General features: G+C 42.8%; 1 protein-coding gene across 3 annotated transcripts in view; it reads right to left on the reverse strand.

Annotated features, from left to right (window-relative positions):
- LOC125768166 (optomotor-blind protein) overlaps positions 1-17,652 on the reverse strand; it is a 132,829-nt gene that overhangs the window by 88,497 nt on the left and 26,680 nt on the right. For all 3 annotated transcript variants that reach the window (XM_049435490.1, XM_049435489.1, XM_049435491.1), the window contains exons 3-4: positions 4,154-4,267; positions 3,177-3,330 (exon numbers count right to left, since the gene is read on the reverse strand). In XM_049435490.1, the coding sequence (XP_049291447.1) occupies positions 3,177-3,330; positions 4,154-4,267 (268 nt within the window). The remainder of the gene's footprint in view (positions 1-3,176; positions 3,331-4,153; positions 4,268-17,652) is intronic.

The following is a 17,652-nucleotide window of genomic DNA, read 5'->3' on the forward strand; positions in this document are numbered from 1 at the left end:
CCTGAAGCCTCCTTTCTGTCACTCAACGAACCAGTGAACCGTTTCTGAGCCGTTTTTTTCTTCTTATCCTCCGGTGGTTCGTTTTGCGGTCGTCCTTCGGGTCGGATCGATGTCGCTCAAGCAAGTAAACTGCCTCATCGACCACAGATGCCACCATCAGGGACAGTGGTGGCATTACATTTTTTTATGGGTGTTTTTATCGGTCAGATGCCTTACTATCTGTCCCTTCTATGCTGCGGTTCTAGGTTGCGGGCGGGCTGTTAGATTAATGGCATGTTGGAGTAATTTCCAAACAAGCGATTATCGCTATTTTACTATCAGTGTCCTCCGCTACCGTAGTATGAGAGGCACAGTTAGGCACAGCGAAGGACCTACCAGTTGTCAACCTGCTACTCTTTTTTAAAGGGATAATTTGTTCTATCATCTGGTGGAAAGTAAAAATAACAAAAAAAGGTTATCGGGATACCCTTTGTCCAGCTGTTCCGATAATGAGGAAGGTAAGAGTAAAAGCGATAATCTATCTGTCACCCACACACGGCACGTTTGGTTGTGTCTTTGGGAAGGACCCGCTACCTAGCAGCGACAGACTGGGTGCGGTGTTTAATCCATTCCTCGCAAACCAGCGCCTTTTTGCGGGAGCGTTAATTATAATTTGTCATACACAAAAAAGAGATTTTACACTAAAAAGAAAACAAAAACATATCTTTATTTGCATGGAACGTACCGCTCAAAACCAGTAGCTGACCACGGTAGTCTAATTCACTATCAAAATCAGACCATGGGTCGTGTGTGATTGTGAGGGATGAGGGTTTTTTGTTTGTTTGCTATTATCATTTTCTTATTCTACTCGCAAATTAAACCATCCATCAAACGTGAAACACACACACAAAAAACAAGAACTTCAATCCAATACAACCGACGGTCAGGAACAAGTATATGCCAGGCCCGTTCTTTAGCAATGTCCGCGGATCTGCACCGCGGGTCCGTCTTTATCATCCATTATGTCGGACGCTTGTTTTAATTACGCTTTTGCGGCTTCCCTCTTGCTCAGCGTCGCAAACAAGTGGATAGGAAGGGAATGGATTTTTTTTTTGGTTGAGGTTTTTGTTGATCCTTTCCTTCCCAACCGATGGTCTATTATTTGCTGTTTTTTTCCCCTCCCGTTTCCACCATCTTATTTGTGTGTCGTCTCACATTTGCGTACCCGTGTACTCGTTTGCACAAGCATTTGATTTCGTCGTCCGGTACCGGGGGCCGATTAGCCGATTTTGGGCGTTGATCTTTCGCAAAACGCAACTGACCGAACGTATTTCGGTTTCTTCGCTTAACGTCGTTTGATTATTTGCCTCCATATACGTTTGTTTTTCTTCAAGAAAGAAAAAAACGCTTCGTTTATGTCTGGTTTTATTTGCTTCCTCATATGCGTCCTTCGCTTCCTCAAAGAAACCCTCCGAAAATAGAAGATCAAATGGTGGCTACCGGTTTGACGGGCCATTTAGACAAATTTGGCACACCAAAGGGAGGTCTTTCGGTGTGGCGAAACCATAACCATAACATTATCAGCAACCGCGAGCCGAGATCTCGGTCGATGTTTACTTTTAACGACTAGTGGTGAATAATTTTTATTCGTCTATAATCCCTGAGCGCCCCCGGGGAAGGCACCGATTGCCGATCGTTATCCCAGCGCCTCGACACCAGTGTACTTGAGACGTGTTCTTGTCCTCCAAACAGTATTAACAAATAATAAACTCTTGTTATTAGTCAGCCACATAGCAAGTTTACACAGCTAATCCTTTCAGACCTGTTGATTGCTGGAACCTTTTGATAAGTGCCGACTAGGGAGTGAAAAGTGTATCTCACATGGGTTTTATTACACCGACAAGTACTTCATCTATAAACCTCTATCTACCACTGCGTAAGATGCATTCTGATGTGCTTTATTGTATGATAAATCAAATATTTAATAAATACAATATTAAACACTCATTTAGACTGTCTTATCTGTCTAAACACTATCTCCATTGTTTTGATGGCGATGAGTTCGCATGCTACAAAACCATATCTCAATTAACACACAACAAAACTATAACCTAGCGTATTTTGCACTACCAGCACAATTGAAAGAAAAAAAGATCGACAAAACTACCGATCGCATCACATCATCATGTTCGTTCCCATGGACTACAGCCACGAAGGAACCCCGAGCTAGATGAGTTGCGTTTGATTGCCGTGTAAATAAGCTCATGCCTTTGGCTCTCTTTCATCTCAACCGCCACACGAAGCGCAATGTGACGATCTTTCCCAAAATGCTTTCCAGATTAAGGCGTACTATTTATTGATAGTAAACACAATTAACCGTACAATCCCGATCTCGTTGGGAGCATTTCTTTGCATGTGAGTTACGGCGACAAACGAAAAACAAAAATAAATTGTCACACAAAAAGCCAACTACTTTGTTTGCCCACGGACAATTCCCTTCCCCGAGCTGGGGGAATGGCTTATTGGAGGCAAAAGATGGGAAATGAATCAATACGGGTAGGCAAATTCAGTGGCGGTGCTTCTGGTTGTACGTCGTTTTTTTAGTGTGTGTCGATTAAGCTAAACGCGTAGTTGCTTAGATTAAGAGGACACCATTCTTTCACCTTCACGCCAGCACACAAGTGGCTCGAGGGATTGGTGATGCTGGATCCATTAGCTTTAACAGCGCTGCACACACGCGCATACCACTGTACAGGACAGGACAGTCGGCATTAGTTCAAAGTGAAGTGCGGTAGTCTACGCCGACAAGGTACGATCATAAAAACGACGCGCTTTCTTTTTACACTCACCCTCAAAACCGTTTAATGGCGCGCTGGATGTGGTCATTCCCGCTGACCTTACGGGAGCCATTGAACGCGGAGTGGACATTAATGCACACGTGCGACAACTCTGGTCGTGGTACGCTACTGGAGTTAGGACAGTTTTTGTTGTTGTTATTCTTTGCCCATTACCTACTTAACCGTCTATTTTTAATGGGTCCATAAACTGAAAATGCCACTTTACGTTTGAAAAAGTTGTTTTGGAGAAAAAATATGCGATTTTTTTAATGTTTTGAGACGACCACAAATAATTCATCCAGATGACATATAACAAAAAAAAAATTCACAATAAACGAAAAGAAGCTCAAGGGTACTTACAAATCCGTGCTTATCACTAATGTTGTTGGTAAGCTTCAGCTTGTGAAACGAGACCACCTTCTGCATCCACTGTTCGCCGGTCGATGGCGAATCCGGATGGATGTACATGCGCTTCGGCATTTCCGGATCCGCCTTCCCTGCCACCATCCACCGACTGTAACAAGAAAGAGGAAGGCAAACCACCATTCATTCCCGGGCAATCTAGATGTGCAGTATATTGATGGATGCTGGAGAACTAAGTGCTAATGTATGCATTACAAAAATGGGCCAATTTCGAATGAAGTTGACGAATAAACTATATCAGATTAGTTGAATATACTATGACTTTCTAGAACTATTGTAGGAAAGTACTTCTGGGCCTGAAGTCAGTTGGCCAGAATCTTGGTAGAAGTGGGTGTTAATATCATGCAATATTAAAGGAGTAGATCATTTGAGGTATGCCCAATAAATTTGAGTTTGTCCCATCTGAGAGACATTTGAGCAGTTGGTGATTATCGATAAAAGGTGTATCTTTAACTCTTTTTATCATCCGGTGCTACTACTACTTGATAACTGGGGTAACTTCCTGAAGACCTTTTTTTGGAAATATTCCAAATTTTATTAAATTCTTAATGGAAATGGATTTTCATTCTTCGATCATCAACCTTAGGACCTTCATCTGGGAGTCACCAACATATATCTCCTGGGTGAAGGACTTCTCCCATTCTTTAAATCTTCGATTGTCGGTAAATATAAAGCGATTGAGATCCCGAGATCAGAATGAAAAGCAATGAATGGCTCAGAAATTATCTCAAAACCCTCTCAAATTGTGTCTGTACACAACAAGATAGCTAAACTAGATGATGAATAGATGAATTCTGTCTATTCGTCTAAATAGACGAATTATGTCCTGAGATCTCAGGGAGCTTATACGAAAAGCCATTAAAATTAGTCCATTTTGTGCTGGTGCATACGTTAAATCTCTGGCGCTAACTTACCTGTTGTGAAACTTGTACCGGTAGTCATCCGCTGCCACGATGTCGAGCAACAGAATATACTTTGCTTTCGCGTCTAGGCCAGACACGCGAAATTTCATCTGCGGAAACATTTGCCTGTTGGAAAAAAGAGAAACAAAAAGCAAAGAAGCTGCATAAGTATTCGTTTATGAGTTCGAATAGCGCGAGTGAACGATCGTTTACGATTGGTGAGGTACATCTTTTCAGCAATGCGAACACTAAAATTAAGCAATAACTCTTAAACCTAACATCGTAAAATGGCCCCAATAGTGGAGCACGGTTTTCAGCTCGTGCGGTAGTAATGCTCACAAATATATGCTTTAAAATTCGCTATATAACCATTTTATCATCACTCTCTCATCAAAACCATCAAAGACACTCACATTCAGAGTTGCAAATTGAATATTTTCTTCTAGTGTGTTGCTTCACACAAACCATCTCATCCGTGTCAACAGCTTTTTTTTTGGTTTTGCAGTGAACTAGTTCGTCAAAAGCGTCAAGCAATTCGTCAAACCGAAATCTATGTCTAAACCAGCAGTGACGGTGAATGCGCACCAGGTTTTTCGGTAATTTACACCATTTTCACTATGCACCTTCAGTTGTGCCGTGTGCACAAGATGGCGTGCCTGGTACATTCGAACGCGTCTTAGCTCGTGATCTTTCTCGCGTACCCCCATTAAACCACGCACCCAGACAAACAGGAAACGTATGTTCAAGGGGTCTTTTCAAGGTGTCTATTGAATTTATTTTGCACTAGCGGTGGCGGAAAGGGAACCCAAGCCAAAAGGGAAGGTAGTGTGTGACGACCATTTTCCAAGTGTGGCTCGTAAAATCATCCATTCGGGCTTAAATTTAAACACTCCGTGCTCGGAAAGCTGTCACTTTTGGGGAGGTTGGACGACCGTGAGGACGAGGGGTGAGGCCCATCAACACCAGACACCCTGCCAAAAAGGGGTACGTGAGCGTGTTACGCCTTACTGAACGGCTCACACGAATGCCACAAACCGTTGGCAACACCTTCGACCGATGTTATCTCTTCCCATCTTCCGCACCCCAGATGTACCCGGTAAAAGGTGGTCAAGATAGTTGGTTTTAATACACATTTTCTAAACTTATCTGCCCGGCCAGAGTTACACGAGATTTTGTATCCGGGAGTTATTAAGCCTTTTTTTTTGTTAGTCTCATATTAAAACCTAGTTCCTCTAATCCCGCCCGTGAAAGAAGCGATGTGAATATTTTAATTAACGTGTGCCGTTCGCCAACGAACCGGGAATTATTAGGTTAGTTTAAGTGTTCCAAAAAATGGCCGACCAACGAGATCATCTCGCAACAAAAACAGAAAACCCAACTTCAAACGTGTCGGTTGCCACCAACTTCATCCCTCGGCGATACGGAAATGGATCTATATAGCCGAAGCGAAAAGCTAACAGAATAAAACAGTTTACTACTTCCAAAAACTATTTCCCTTCCCCTTCGGGTGTTGGTTGCTCCGGAGGTTTTTTCTGGGATATCGCTTCGGAAATCATCTTCCGGTCAGTGCCGCCGGTCCCGCTGAGTGATTTTATAGGTGTGGAAAACGCCAGACTTTTCATGATAATTATCGGCCGTGGTTGGGTGGGCTGGACGATAGGATGGTCGGTTCGGGATCGGAGGGGAAAACGGGTCGGTGCGGCATACGAATGTGTACATTATTACGATCGTAAATTATTTTGCGGGCCCACAAACCGGCCGTGTGTTCCCAAAATCTCCCCCCCAAAAAAGGGGCTCGGTATCAGTGGTCGGTGTTGTTTGTTTAATGAGCAACAAACGGGAAGGTGATGGAGACGAACTCTGACCAACACCACCGAACGGATGCTTTTCTTCCCGGGGGGGAGGATGGAGGGATAGTGCTTTTCGACAACTTCGAACCGGTCGTGTACGTGTGGTTTGGGTTTTGAAAATTGAATCTAGTTTCAACCCCGCCGGTTTCGGTCCGAGGGCTTTCCATTTCGGGGCGGGCTACATTTGTTACCCGTCGCCGGCCATCCCGATGCCATCCTTCACACTCCCCCCCCCCCCCCCCCCCCCCCATTTGGACGGATGGATGGATTTTCTCATCCATCCATTTTGATTTTTTGTGTTTCGTCTTAATTAAATTTTCTCGCTAGATGACGATGGCGGGGAGGATTCGCGTTTTGTGTCTCTGTTTTTTTTTCAATTTCGTGGGATTCACTAAAAAACCGATGTAACAAACGAAATGTTCGGACATTTTTCCATGGTGGAATCTTGTGCTTGATCGTGTGCTTTTGTGTCTTTGGTACACATTCGCTTGTTACGTTACGTGTACATTAAGGCAAAGTGTTAGCGATCCGTTAGACCGTGGTTAGCCTAGCGACGGTCAACATGCGTTTTAATATTCGTATCTTTTTTTCGCTCTGTGACTGGACGTGATAAATCCGAGAAGCTTTCTGTAGGCCGATAAATCAACTGTGTGCATGTTCATCATTTTTCACGCCGACACGTAGCTAATGCTGAGGAATGTATAGGAAGCAAACGGGAAACCGACCGAAGCGAAACCGTCCAAGGAAACATATTTTTTGGTTTACACAAACTTTTTTTTTAATCACGACTGTAACGTTTGCTTTTTTTATAAGTCAACCCATCTAACATGAGTTACCTTTTTTTCTTTAAATTTATTCATTTCCTAACGCTGCCCTCTAGCAATTCAGCCCGTATGTGTCCTCGTTACATGAAAATGTTCTTCTCTACTTTACAACCTGCATTTTGCAACACAAAAATACAACCTTTTTATCGTTTCTTCTTTTCTTTTAGTTTTCACCTTTACCTGTAACACAATTGGGCAACACAATTATTTGGTGGGTTTTATTAATATTTCCACGCCGCGCACGCTCGTTATCATTTCCCACTTTCGGAGCTGCCTACAAATGGTTCCCATTACGGTGCATTAGCACCCACTGATGGGTTGTGCTAAATGCGCAAAAGTGGAATAATAATTTGCTTATTTCAACCGGCTCTAGCACAAGATGCGATTGCACGACGATGGCTAAAGATTCTTAATTTTTGTAACACTCCGGTTTTTTTTTTACTTCTCCCCATGGCTGGCATAATAATTAACGCTTCCAATTATAGTGCACGCGTCGTTGCACTGTTGCACCGTTTGCTACAATTTTGTATGCACCGCGGGACACAGTAATTGCCGTTTGGGATGAAGCTCTCGCAAATGCATCAAATTTGTCTAAAGTTTTTTCTGTTTTGAACAAAAAAAAAACAATTTTTGCATCTTAAAAAATAATTAAACTTTTACTCTTAATTATCACACAACAAACGTTTCAATTGATGTGCCAATAATTCATTTCTATAATGGTGCTATAAACACTATTATAGCAGAGTCACACAATCACCTTACACTCGGTGCACGGTGTTTGGAAGGCAAAAACATTCCAACCAAACAACAACAAGAAAATTAAAAACAAATCTGTCCCTTTTATAACCAGATTAACACCAATCAGTTGCCACCAACGATGGTACGGTACGTCCGCTCAACCGCGTAGTGTCAAACAAGTTCCGGACACTCGGTGGCGTGAGATGACCGGAAGGTGATTTTCCGAGGCCATCCGAATAGTGTGTGTTTGTGTGTTTGGGTGGTGTTTTTTTCCTGCCTTTCTCTCGTCTGTTCTGTTGTGATTGTGGCGCGATATGACTTAATCACTATCTCGCGTGATAAACCTACCGATGCCGATGATGCGTTGAAATGCGATTTCCCGTGGTCAACGTCAACAAAAAACAAACCCTCATTCATTTCCAATTGGAAGATCACGATCGTCACCGGTTGGTTTAACATGCACACCCTGTCCCCTGATCATTAATTATGTAAGTTATAACGAAATTAAGAGAGAAAAAAAGTGAGAAACAACTTCATCACTAACTCAACAAGTGACGAAACTGCATCTCGAAATAGAAGGTGATGGATCGTTCTCCGAATTGCGGAGTGAGTACTAACATTTTTCTTGGAATGCTCATATCACTAGTATTTTTTTTTGGAACCCTTTTTTTGTTTGTAAAAGAACCTCAAACTAAACTGTCACAACAAGTGTGATGTGAAACGGGAGAAAAAAAAAACAACCCCGAAGCAGTTTAAATTAAAATTAATGCGATGGGTTGACAGCTACAGAAAAAAATACTAAACTTTAGAAGAGAAAGAGACAGAGCTAACAAAAAAAACCGGGCCTTTAACAACTCAGAACACAACTCAGAACAACGGAAGCGGTACGATAATCTGATGCGAGGGTAGTTTTTAGCGGATGCATCAACCATCCGTAGGGACAGGCGGACGTAAATCAGTGTTAATGAGATGATGATAGTGGGATCCGAACTGCGACACAAGTGCACGCGTGTCCAACGGTTGATAAACTGCATCGCACACTGCGTACATCAGTGCGTTGTAGTAGACTGAGAAGGAAAAAAGCACTCACATGACACTGGCGAATGAAACCAAAAGCAAAAAAAAAACACCAACAGGAGACTGCTGCTGGTGACAGCTCAACTGTGACAAGCCGCTCGGTTGACAGCGGAGCGTTTGTGCGATTTGTAAGGCGATCATTGCGAATGAGGTTTAATTAGACCGTTTCATACAAGTGTGCGGATTGGAGAAGAGGCGAAGGTGATAGTAGTAAAAGAAACAACAACAACAAAAAAAACACGATTGAAACATGCATTAATATGTTTCAACCAACCAACCAGATCGATGTTTTGCCAGACAAGCTGTCTATTTAGCACACACTACCATCGAGCGGTACTTAATCTGCACGGTACTAATCTGACCCTTAGCAAACTGTCCGCGAGGTCACCGGACCCTGGTTGAGGTGACCGTGGGTCACCTCACTCACCAGTGCACCAGTACGAAACGGCCGACAAACGGTCGTTCGGTTCGACCGATGTCGATAGCCCTGGTGACAAGCGTAACCAAACGACACACGGCTGATAAGCTACAATCTGGTGATGATGGTAAAGTAGTTTAATAACTGTCGCAGCAAAAAAAAACCACACAAACGCCCATCACCCGTACGAGAAAAGCTTCCGTACAAATGTGACCACCATTCTGCCCACCCAAAAAACGGAGGTTCACTCGCAGTGGCGTTTTGTCCCACCGCAACGGAGGAAGGCGGCTTTTACGGTCCATTTGAAACAGCTTCCGGTTGTCGATAACGTGTTGTGGCATTTCGGAGGACCACAGCGATGCCAATGCAATTTGCTTGTGTCCGATAAGATTAGAGCAAAGCGTTTGATAGACGAAGAATACACATACGGTACAGACCGATTGCATTGCATGCGAGGTTTTTTTTGCTAGGATTAATTTGCAACACTGTTTCCTTTGATCACTGCTTAAGACTGTTGACAACCTGTTTTTCTTTAGGACAGTTTCAGGCAGCATTTTGTTTAGTTGTTAAAAAGTAAAAAACAATCCTAAATTACATTCATGTTTTAAACCATTTCTGCTAATTGATCAGAGAAATAGATCGAAAGAGAAAATATGAATGATCTTTCAGAGAAAAGTTTGCCACCCAAACGATCTTCCAAACAAACATCATCTTCTTCGTCGCAAATTTTCCTACCATACGATATCTTCTGTTCTGCAACAAAAAAAAAACACAGGGAAAACGAAAAGAAAAACAACTATCCGACGAGGGAGAAGAAAATCGTGACATGAATACTTCATAATTTGTAATGTTTGCTTAACCTCACAACCGTGGCGTGCATAAAGGCCGAAGGCAATGAAGTTCGGACGATCAACAACGCCGGTGGTTCGTTTACGACCACTAGCAGGAAAATTATAACTGCCCCGGCCAATATGATCATGATTTTTGTTTCCATTCGCTCATTCTTGCCCCCCTTTCTCTCTCTCTCTCTCTCTCTCTCTCTCTCTCTCTCTCTCTCTATCTCTCTGTATTTCTTTCGTGCTTTTGCCACGCACTTTAGATCACCGGGTAGAAAATGAGCTTCTCATTCAACAGATCACCTTCCAAATTAGCCCACTACCCTCGTATCTTACCCCCAGAACTGGAAACCAAGGCCCCTCAGGGTTGCAGAGTACCAGCGAGCCAGGAAAAAGGGCCAGATCCAGCCCCAAAAGGGACGCCACACGATAATGGGCCCCGTCATCGAGGAGCCACTTCGGTGGAGGTAATGTATATGTGAGTTTTTTCTTTCTCTTTTGTCTTACATTGCTTCACTACACTCTTCATCTGAACCCATCATATCCGTGACACAGAAGGTGCCTGGATGCTTCCTTCCGGAGAGAGGAGGAGTTGGAAGTTGTAGATTTAGCGCCACACCATCCTTTGCACGCTCGGGTACATGATCTCGGTAGGCGCCAGTGTAAAACGGTCCCGAACGTCTATATTGAGCGACGATTGGGCCAGCTGCCCGGGCAAACACCCGCGGCTCTAACATCACCGACCACGAACTTCACGACGGCGATGATGATGATGATGACGTTGGGTGATGGTTGCTGACGTTGCCCAGGTCGCGATGATAATGATGTATTTAAATAAAACAATTTGAATTATTTCACTGGCCGTGTACGGTGAGGAGTTCCTGGTGGTCACCACCGGTGAAGCGAGAGATCGGACCCACCCGTAACATTGGGCTGGGGGTGGAAAAAAAGGATGAAAAATCACTCAATCTCGATCAGCGAAGGCGCCAGCCCAATGGCCACGCTTCCAGTGAGTCTGTCTGTTTGGTCCGCAAAACCACGATCACGAACTCGTCGGTACCGGTGGACGACGTCGACTTCGTGGGTTGTCTTGGAAATGTCGGACCCGATAGTCAGGTTCGGTATGAGAAACAAGCTAGACTTAAAGCGTGTGGTTACGCCGAATAGAACGATCGATCTTGAATGTGATCTTCGTGGGTTAGAAGTGAATGAATTGAGGACCGTTCGCTTGTGATAGATGTTGGCCAGTAAATGATTTTGTTTGGGAAAACCTTTCGAGAAAGACGTTCGACGACGAGCGTTTGGGCTAATTTCCTCCTCAAGTGCGCACAAAGGTGAAAGATCTTGAAGCTATTAAGACATTTAAGGTATCTCTTCTATTTCTTATGCACCATCAACCTTTGACCCTAGGGAATTGTGCATTTGATGTACAAGATTTTTTTTTTTTTGGAGCGGAGAATGTATAGATAATACACACGCACCAGCTATGTCCCAGAGTAACGGTATTCAGCTCAACAAAACATTCCTTCGCAAAGGGGAAAACAAAAACTACACAAGGCGCCAATGATGATGATGTGAAAATTCATCACCTTCCCCAGCACAGCAACTCGCAGCTCGTTAAGAAAGTAAACATCCACGGCATGGTATGGGCAGAGTTAAAACAAAGACCCTGGACCTCACCAAACCGAACCTGAACGAGCCCAAAATCAATTTGAGACGATCTTGGAAGGAACTTCTCACCCTTCTCCAAGGGTTCCATAAGCTTGTAGACAACGTGGTCTGCAGGACCTCCTAATCGATGCTACCTCCACAGGGCACACACTGTAGAAATGCAACAACAGCAACAACAAAAATTGGATAACAAGAATGCTGGCGTGGTTGGTTCCAGCTAGTCATTATCACCATCTGCCCTGAGGGTCTCAATCTTACCGCCGGGACCACCCTACCCCAGTGTGAAGTCTTCCGAACGAAGTTAAAGTGTTCCAAAACGAACACCAATAACAGCGAGCAAGAAGTTTCCTTACACCCATCAACTCACCACACGTAACCGAAGCCAATGTCTGGGTGGAGGAACCAACTGGGTAGGGCACGGTACGGATGATAGTGATCGGGCTCGCGTTTCGCACTGGCCATGTGATTAACGCGCCCCAACGCCCTCTGTCAGCAATGGGGCCTCCTTTTTTCCTGCTTTGGACGGGATCTTCCGGTTTTGAGAACGAAAACCCAGTGAAAGAGACCCCAAGAGGTACCATGATTAACGGCCACCTCTGGTTTTTTTCTTCATCTTGTTTTTTGTTTCTGGCTGGAGGATAAGGAAGGTTGCAGCGTTATGCTGGCGTCGCAATTCTGAGACCACCGAATCATAATTCGTGATACTGACTCGTGTTGTTTTTTGGGGGAGCCCTTCTTGTCTGGGCGAAAAACCACGGAAAGCGAGTTCACGCCCAACGCCCAAGACCAACGCGAGTGATGATGAACCACCATCGATGACTATCGTTTGCTTATTTGCTTTACGGTCGATACGCTTTCACCCATCCTGCCACTTGGTCCTTAGCCTTGTGGCTTTTTTTTGCTCGTGAAGCATTTTTATTGGAGAGTCCCTTTTTTAATGTCCATGCTGTATCCTTTACTAAACCATTGGTGAATCGGACGATCGGGAAGAGCTTCCAGCTTGTTTGGGTTATTGTTATTGGCAGTAATGCTGATATAGTTATTATAGGTTATGAATATTCATGTTGCAGCGTCTGGTAGCGTCTTGTAAGTTTTTTTTTGTTGTTTCTTGATTGTATTTCTACGTTCTTTTAATTCCTCTTTTGGATGCGATTGTTTTTTGCTGCTTTTTTTTTGGAAGGCTATTGTTTTATTATCCTTGCACGCTGTACTTGTGTTTTTATTTTTACTTTTTTGTTTGTTTCCAATTGTACTTCGTGTTTAACATGTTTTGCATAGTCTTTGGTATTTTTTTTTCATCGTTTTATTCCGTCCATTAATATTTAAGTGCAACAGACAAAAGTCAAATATACATGACCGTGCGTTTCCAAATTGTATGGCTTGCAACGTTGACCGAGTCAATCAACGCTGGAGGATGAAACGCTTCTTCAGTTTAGCATTTCATCCACGACGCAAATGCAGCTCGTCACATTCACCAGGATTCTTCTTTGTTGGGGCGCTTCGAGCGATTAATTGAGATGCAAATATGTATGCACGGTGGAATGTAGCCGATTTTATCACGAACTCCTTGTTTAAGTGGTGTTAATTTTGTCGTCTGTTTGTTTAACTTTTTTTGGCCCTTAATTAGGGGATTGGAAATGAAGACAATAGTAGAGTTGGAAATTGTGCGGAACGAGTAAACCTGTTCCCATACAATAAAGGAATGTTTTGAAAAGGAGCTAATCGCTAAACAGACTTCTTTTTGTTGGATCAAATGTTCAATTTCTTCGTCTTAAATTGATTGAATAATTTCGCGCTAAAATGAACATTGCAATTACCGTCCATCAGTAGGTCACTGTTGATGCATCGAACAGAATCGACCCAACCTTAATGGCACCCGATCGGACGCACATCGTGACGTTAGTCATTTAAATAAATTAACCACCGTACGAGACCCGGCAGAAATGAAGCAGAAATAAGAGAACCTTTGGCTGCTCACGCAACCACAACCGAGAACGTGTGCTCGGTTCAGCTGCGATGTGCACGTAAGGAATCGAACGCACATCAACCGTCCACAGGGTCTACAGAAATTAATTCATAATTTACGACGCGTCCCCCAATGGGTGCGTTGCTACGATACGTTCCGTGCGCCGTCGCGATCATGCGTCCCATCGAACGATCCGTCGAACTTCCGCCTGCCGGTAAGCTGCGAGCAATTGATTGATTTACTGATTGGCCAAACCGCGAGATCACCCTCCAGCGTAGTGACGTCGTCTGGCGCCCAGTTTCGGTTTTTTTTTCGCCCATTCCATTCGGTCTTTTAATGGAAGATCCTCAATAGTTGGGCGAAAAATTAAGGTGATGAAAAAGCATGGTGCAAAGAGTACGGAAGATGCACGATCTCTGGAATCTGTCGAGTTCTGGAATTTGTGCACCGCTAAACCGATGCGAAGAAGTGTCGGGGTGCGAAATTTCTACAGCGAGGTCGGACGAAACGGGGCGAAACATAATAATTTGTATGCTGACATGCAAAGGACCGGACGTAACAGATTTATGGCACTGACATTTGCCTCGGTGCACTAATTATTTGGCGTCAATCGTCTGAATCATCGCTGCGAGTTGGTACTACCGATTGTAACGTCAATCTTAACGGTAATGAAATTGAGGATCATTTCCTCAAAATTACTCAGTATTTAATATTATTTTATACTTGAAGTATGTTTCGAGAAAATTGTTAGATCAAAATTTTTATTTGATAAAAAAAGCACACACTTATCAAATTATATCTTGCTCGGGAAAGGAACATATAAATCATCGGGTCAGCATTGCCAGCTAAACCGTTATTCAATGCTACTATGCTATGTTTATACGATCATAGCAAAGTACAGTCGAAAACGAATCGTACACACAGACATGCAAGAGTTGTAATTATATTGCAATCTGAGTGGAAATTAAACACGACACTAATGATTTATGCTCGCAACCGTTTACCACCCTGGGAACTAGGTGTGTGTCGATTTGGATTTTTTTTAATTGGATTGTCACGATATATAAGTGTCCGGGTTTGTGTCGTAGTCGAAATCAATTACATTGCTAACGACGTTTCGATTGAACTATTCTGTATTGCTCAATCGTTTTCCGCTGTCTAAACCAATTACAAATAGGGGTTTTTAATCTATTTTTATGTTTTTGCTATTATGAAGGATAAACTTAATTGCTAAAAATAATCAACATAAATCATATTACCATCATTAAAGTTCCCGGCTCACATTATGTTAAGTTTGTAAATGTAAAAAAATGCGCACTTTTTCACAATCACAAGCAATCAATTTATGATCAAAATGTTAATGTTTCAATCAATCCTTCCCCGGTCGTTGTGCTACTTGAATTCTTCCCCGAACCCTGTCAGCGATGCGAAACATAATGAGAAAAGTCCAAAATGTCACACACACGCACACCCATCAGCTGGTACAAATTTGTTCCTTCGGAAAGCGCCATCAAAGGAACGAAACTTAACTCTATGGGAAGTATGGGGTGAAGGGAGAGGGGGTGAAAAATACAATAAACATAAAGTAGCAAAAACGGAGCAAAAAAAGAAAGGACGAACATACGAAAAGCGTCTGTTAGAATATAGTTTCGGTAGGCAAAACGTAGCATTAAGGTGAGGAAATAAAACACAAGATAACAAGCTGACCGATATATACGTATGGATTGTCGTAAAAAATGAGAAAAATGAACAAATAAAACACACACATACGCACAAGCGATCCAAAGTGAAAGGAAACAACGGAAAACAACACTAAAACCAGGCTAACGCAGGCTGAACTGTCATGATGACAGGTGCACAAAGGTGAACCTGGATCGTCGGAAGAACTTCAAAACACCCCTGAACGAACGCATATAAAGGAATTATGCTGCCACATCCTTGACGCATAAAATCCCCGCCCCCCTTCCCCCTCCATCCCTTCCCTTTTTCAGCCGGAAACGAACCAAGACGCGAATGGATTACTGTGTCGATTCCGATTCTGCGAGACTGTTCCGTTTTACTTCCTTTTTTTTTGTTTGAATAATTTCTTAAACAAATAACATAATTTGAGTATTATAAATTATCGTTGATAGTTTTAGGCAGGTTCGGCTTTTTCTTCTGTTTCCATCGTTACCGATGTCCTTACCTCATCTACTCTTCTTTTGTTTCCCCTCTTACCAAGTCTATCTGTTTTATGCTTTATTTCCCTTTTCCTTTCAATGGAACAATTTGATCTTAGGGCCACAGACTTTACTGTGTTGTTTCTCATTCGTTTTTTTTTCATTCCCCCCACCCCACATCCTTTCCAACATATTACGACCCTTTTGCGATCCTCTTCCATGTTTTGTATGATCGGCGCCAAACGGAACCAGTTTTCATTGCCCCGTTTTGCCCGTGCGTAGAAAACCGATTGCCGATTTATCATTCCCTCATCATCGGGCTCATCATTATCGAATAAAAATGTAAGGAACGAATAATAACATTTAAAATACAACCACACACTCACATACGCGTGTACGTAATATTGGTGTACTTTTGAGTGTTTTTTTTTCGCTCTCTCTTGTTTGTCTACCGACTGCAGAGTTTTTGAGGGTTTTTTTGTTGTTTTGTTTCTTATTTCGTCCCTTCAGCTGACCCACATCAAACGTGACTCGTTCAACTCACTCGTGGATAATATTAATAATTTATTTACCAGTAATTTATCACAATTTGTTAAAAAGTTCTCAATCTTATCGGGCAGAAGGATTGTTGCTGATCATGTAAGCAGAGCAAAGTTCGTGCAAGGGTGACTCGATTATTGCCCTTTTTTTCCATTCCGCACGTAAAGCTGAGGTTGAGTGTGATAACAAGAAATTTTATTTAATAAAAAGAAAATACTTTTCTTTTCTTATTGCAATATGCATGCAATTAAACATCATATGTTCTTCGATCGGTGTGTGTGTGTGTGTGTGTGTGTGTGGCAGATGGTGCTGAGGTCTGGGAGGTCGATGCATTTAACGACCATCGGGTTCAACCATCCTGCGTCAGACGGGTACGCTGCTTATCGCCCAGTGCCAACCACAGCACGGTCTGTGGCGTTTCATTCCATGCCACAGTCTCATTATCCTGTCGTCGACCGGTCGATCGTCGACGTGAGGAAATTTGATCAATTATAATTAAAAACCTTAAAGGACGAAAAGTTGGCGCTCCTGCCGTACGGTGTCGCGGTTTAAAATTTATTTAGAAATTTCATTTTATGTTCATCACTGGTGATGAGGTGAAACATATAAAAAAATGTTGAAGGAAAACACTAGACGGACAGAAGAAGTTAATTAGTTTCTGCTCGTTCGTTCGTTCGTTCAATTAAAACATAATCTTTCACGTTCGGTTCATTAATATTTATCCAAATTTAATTGTCCTACCCCCCAAGCGTGCGGTCGCATCGGGGATGCGTCCCGTATCGTTGTCGCTGTCGTTATCTAAAATGCAAAACGCGTATCCTCCCGTGTCGCAACTGTCGCCAGACCGTAGAACGATTGCATGTCCTTTATGCATTCGTAATAAGCTCGTGTGCTGATGGAAGAAGCTTTGTTTCGGGAAGGGTTGGGTTAAGTATCGACTACAACATGAGCTTGGGTTGGGTACAAGCTGTTTCTTTTTGTAGCTTGGAATCGCATCCAAATCGCGTCTGTTCAAAGCTGAAGATGTTTGTTTTGGGTTATACTTCAAGGCAATTTTTTTTCGCCCAGCGATGGACAACATAATGAATTGTGTTTGACCAGCTGAATCAGGTTTTAATTATTTAAAGTTTGTTTTCTTTGGCGAGTTGTGTTAACCGGGAACGATCGTTTTCGATCGACCCGTGTGTGATTAATTGCTTAATTAAGACATGTGGATGCCACTCGTCTGGAAGAGATGTTTTAGTAAACGTATGGAGATCCAGAAAGTGTTTTGATCGTTTTTCCCCTTTAATGTGATGGGTTGTTGCCATTAATGGACTCTTTCAAGCGAACCCAAAATTCTTCCAAAATACATCCCAAAAATCATACTACATTATGCACGTAGTGGAATTCTCTTCAGAATTCTAACTTCAACGCCACGCACTACTTAACT

Source organism: Anopheles funestus, chromosome 3RL (genome assembly GCF_943734845.2).
Source record: "Anopheles funestus chromosome 3RL, idAnoFuneDA-416_04, whole genome shotgun sequence".
Lineage (NCBI taxonomy): Eukaryota > Metazoa > Arthropoda > Insecta > Diptera > Culicidae > Anopheles > Anopheles funestus.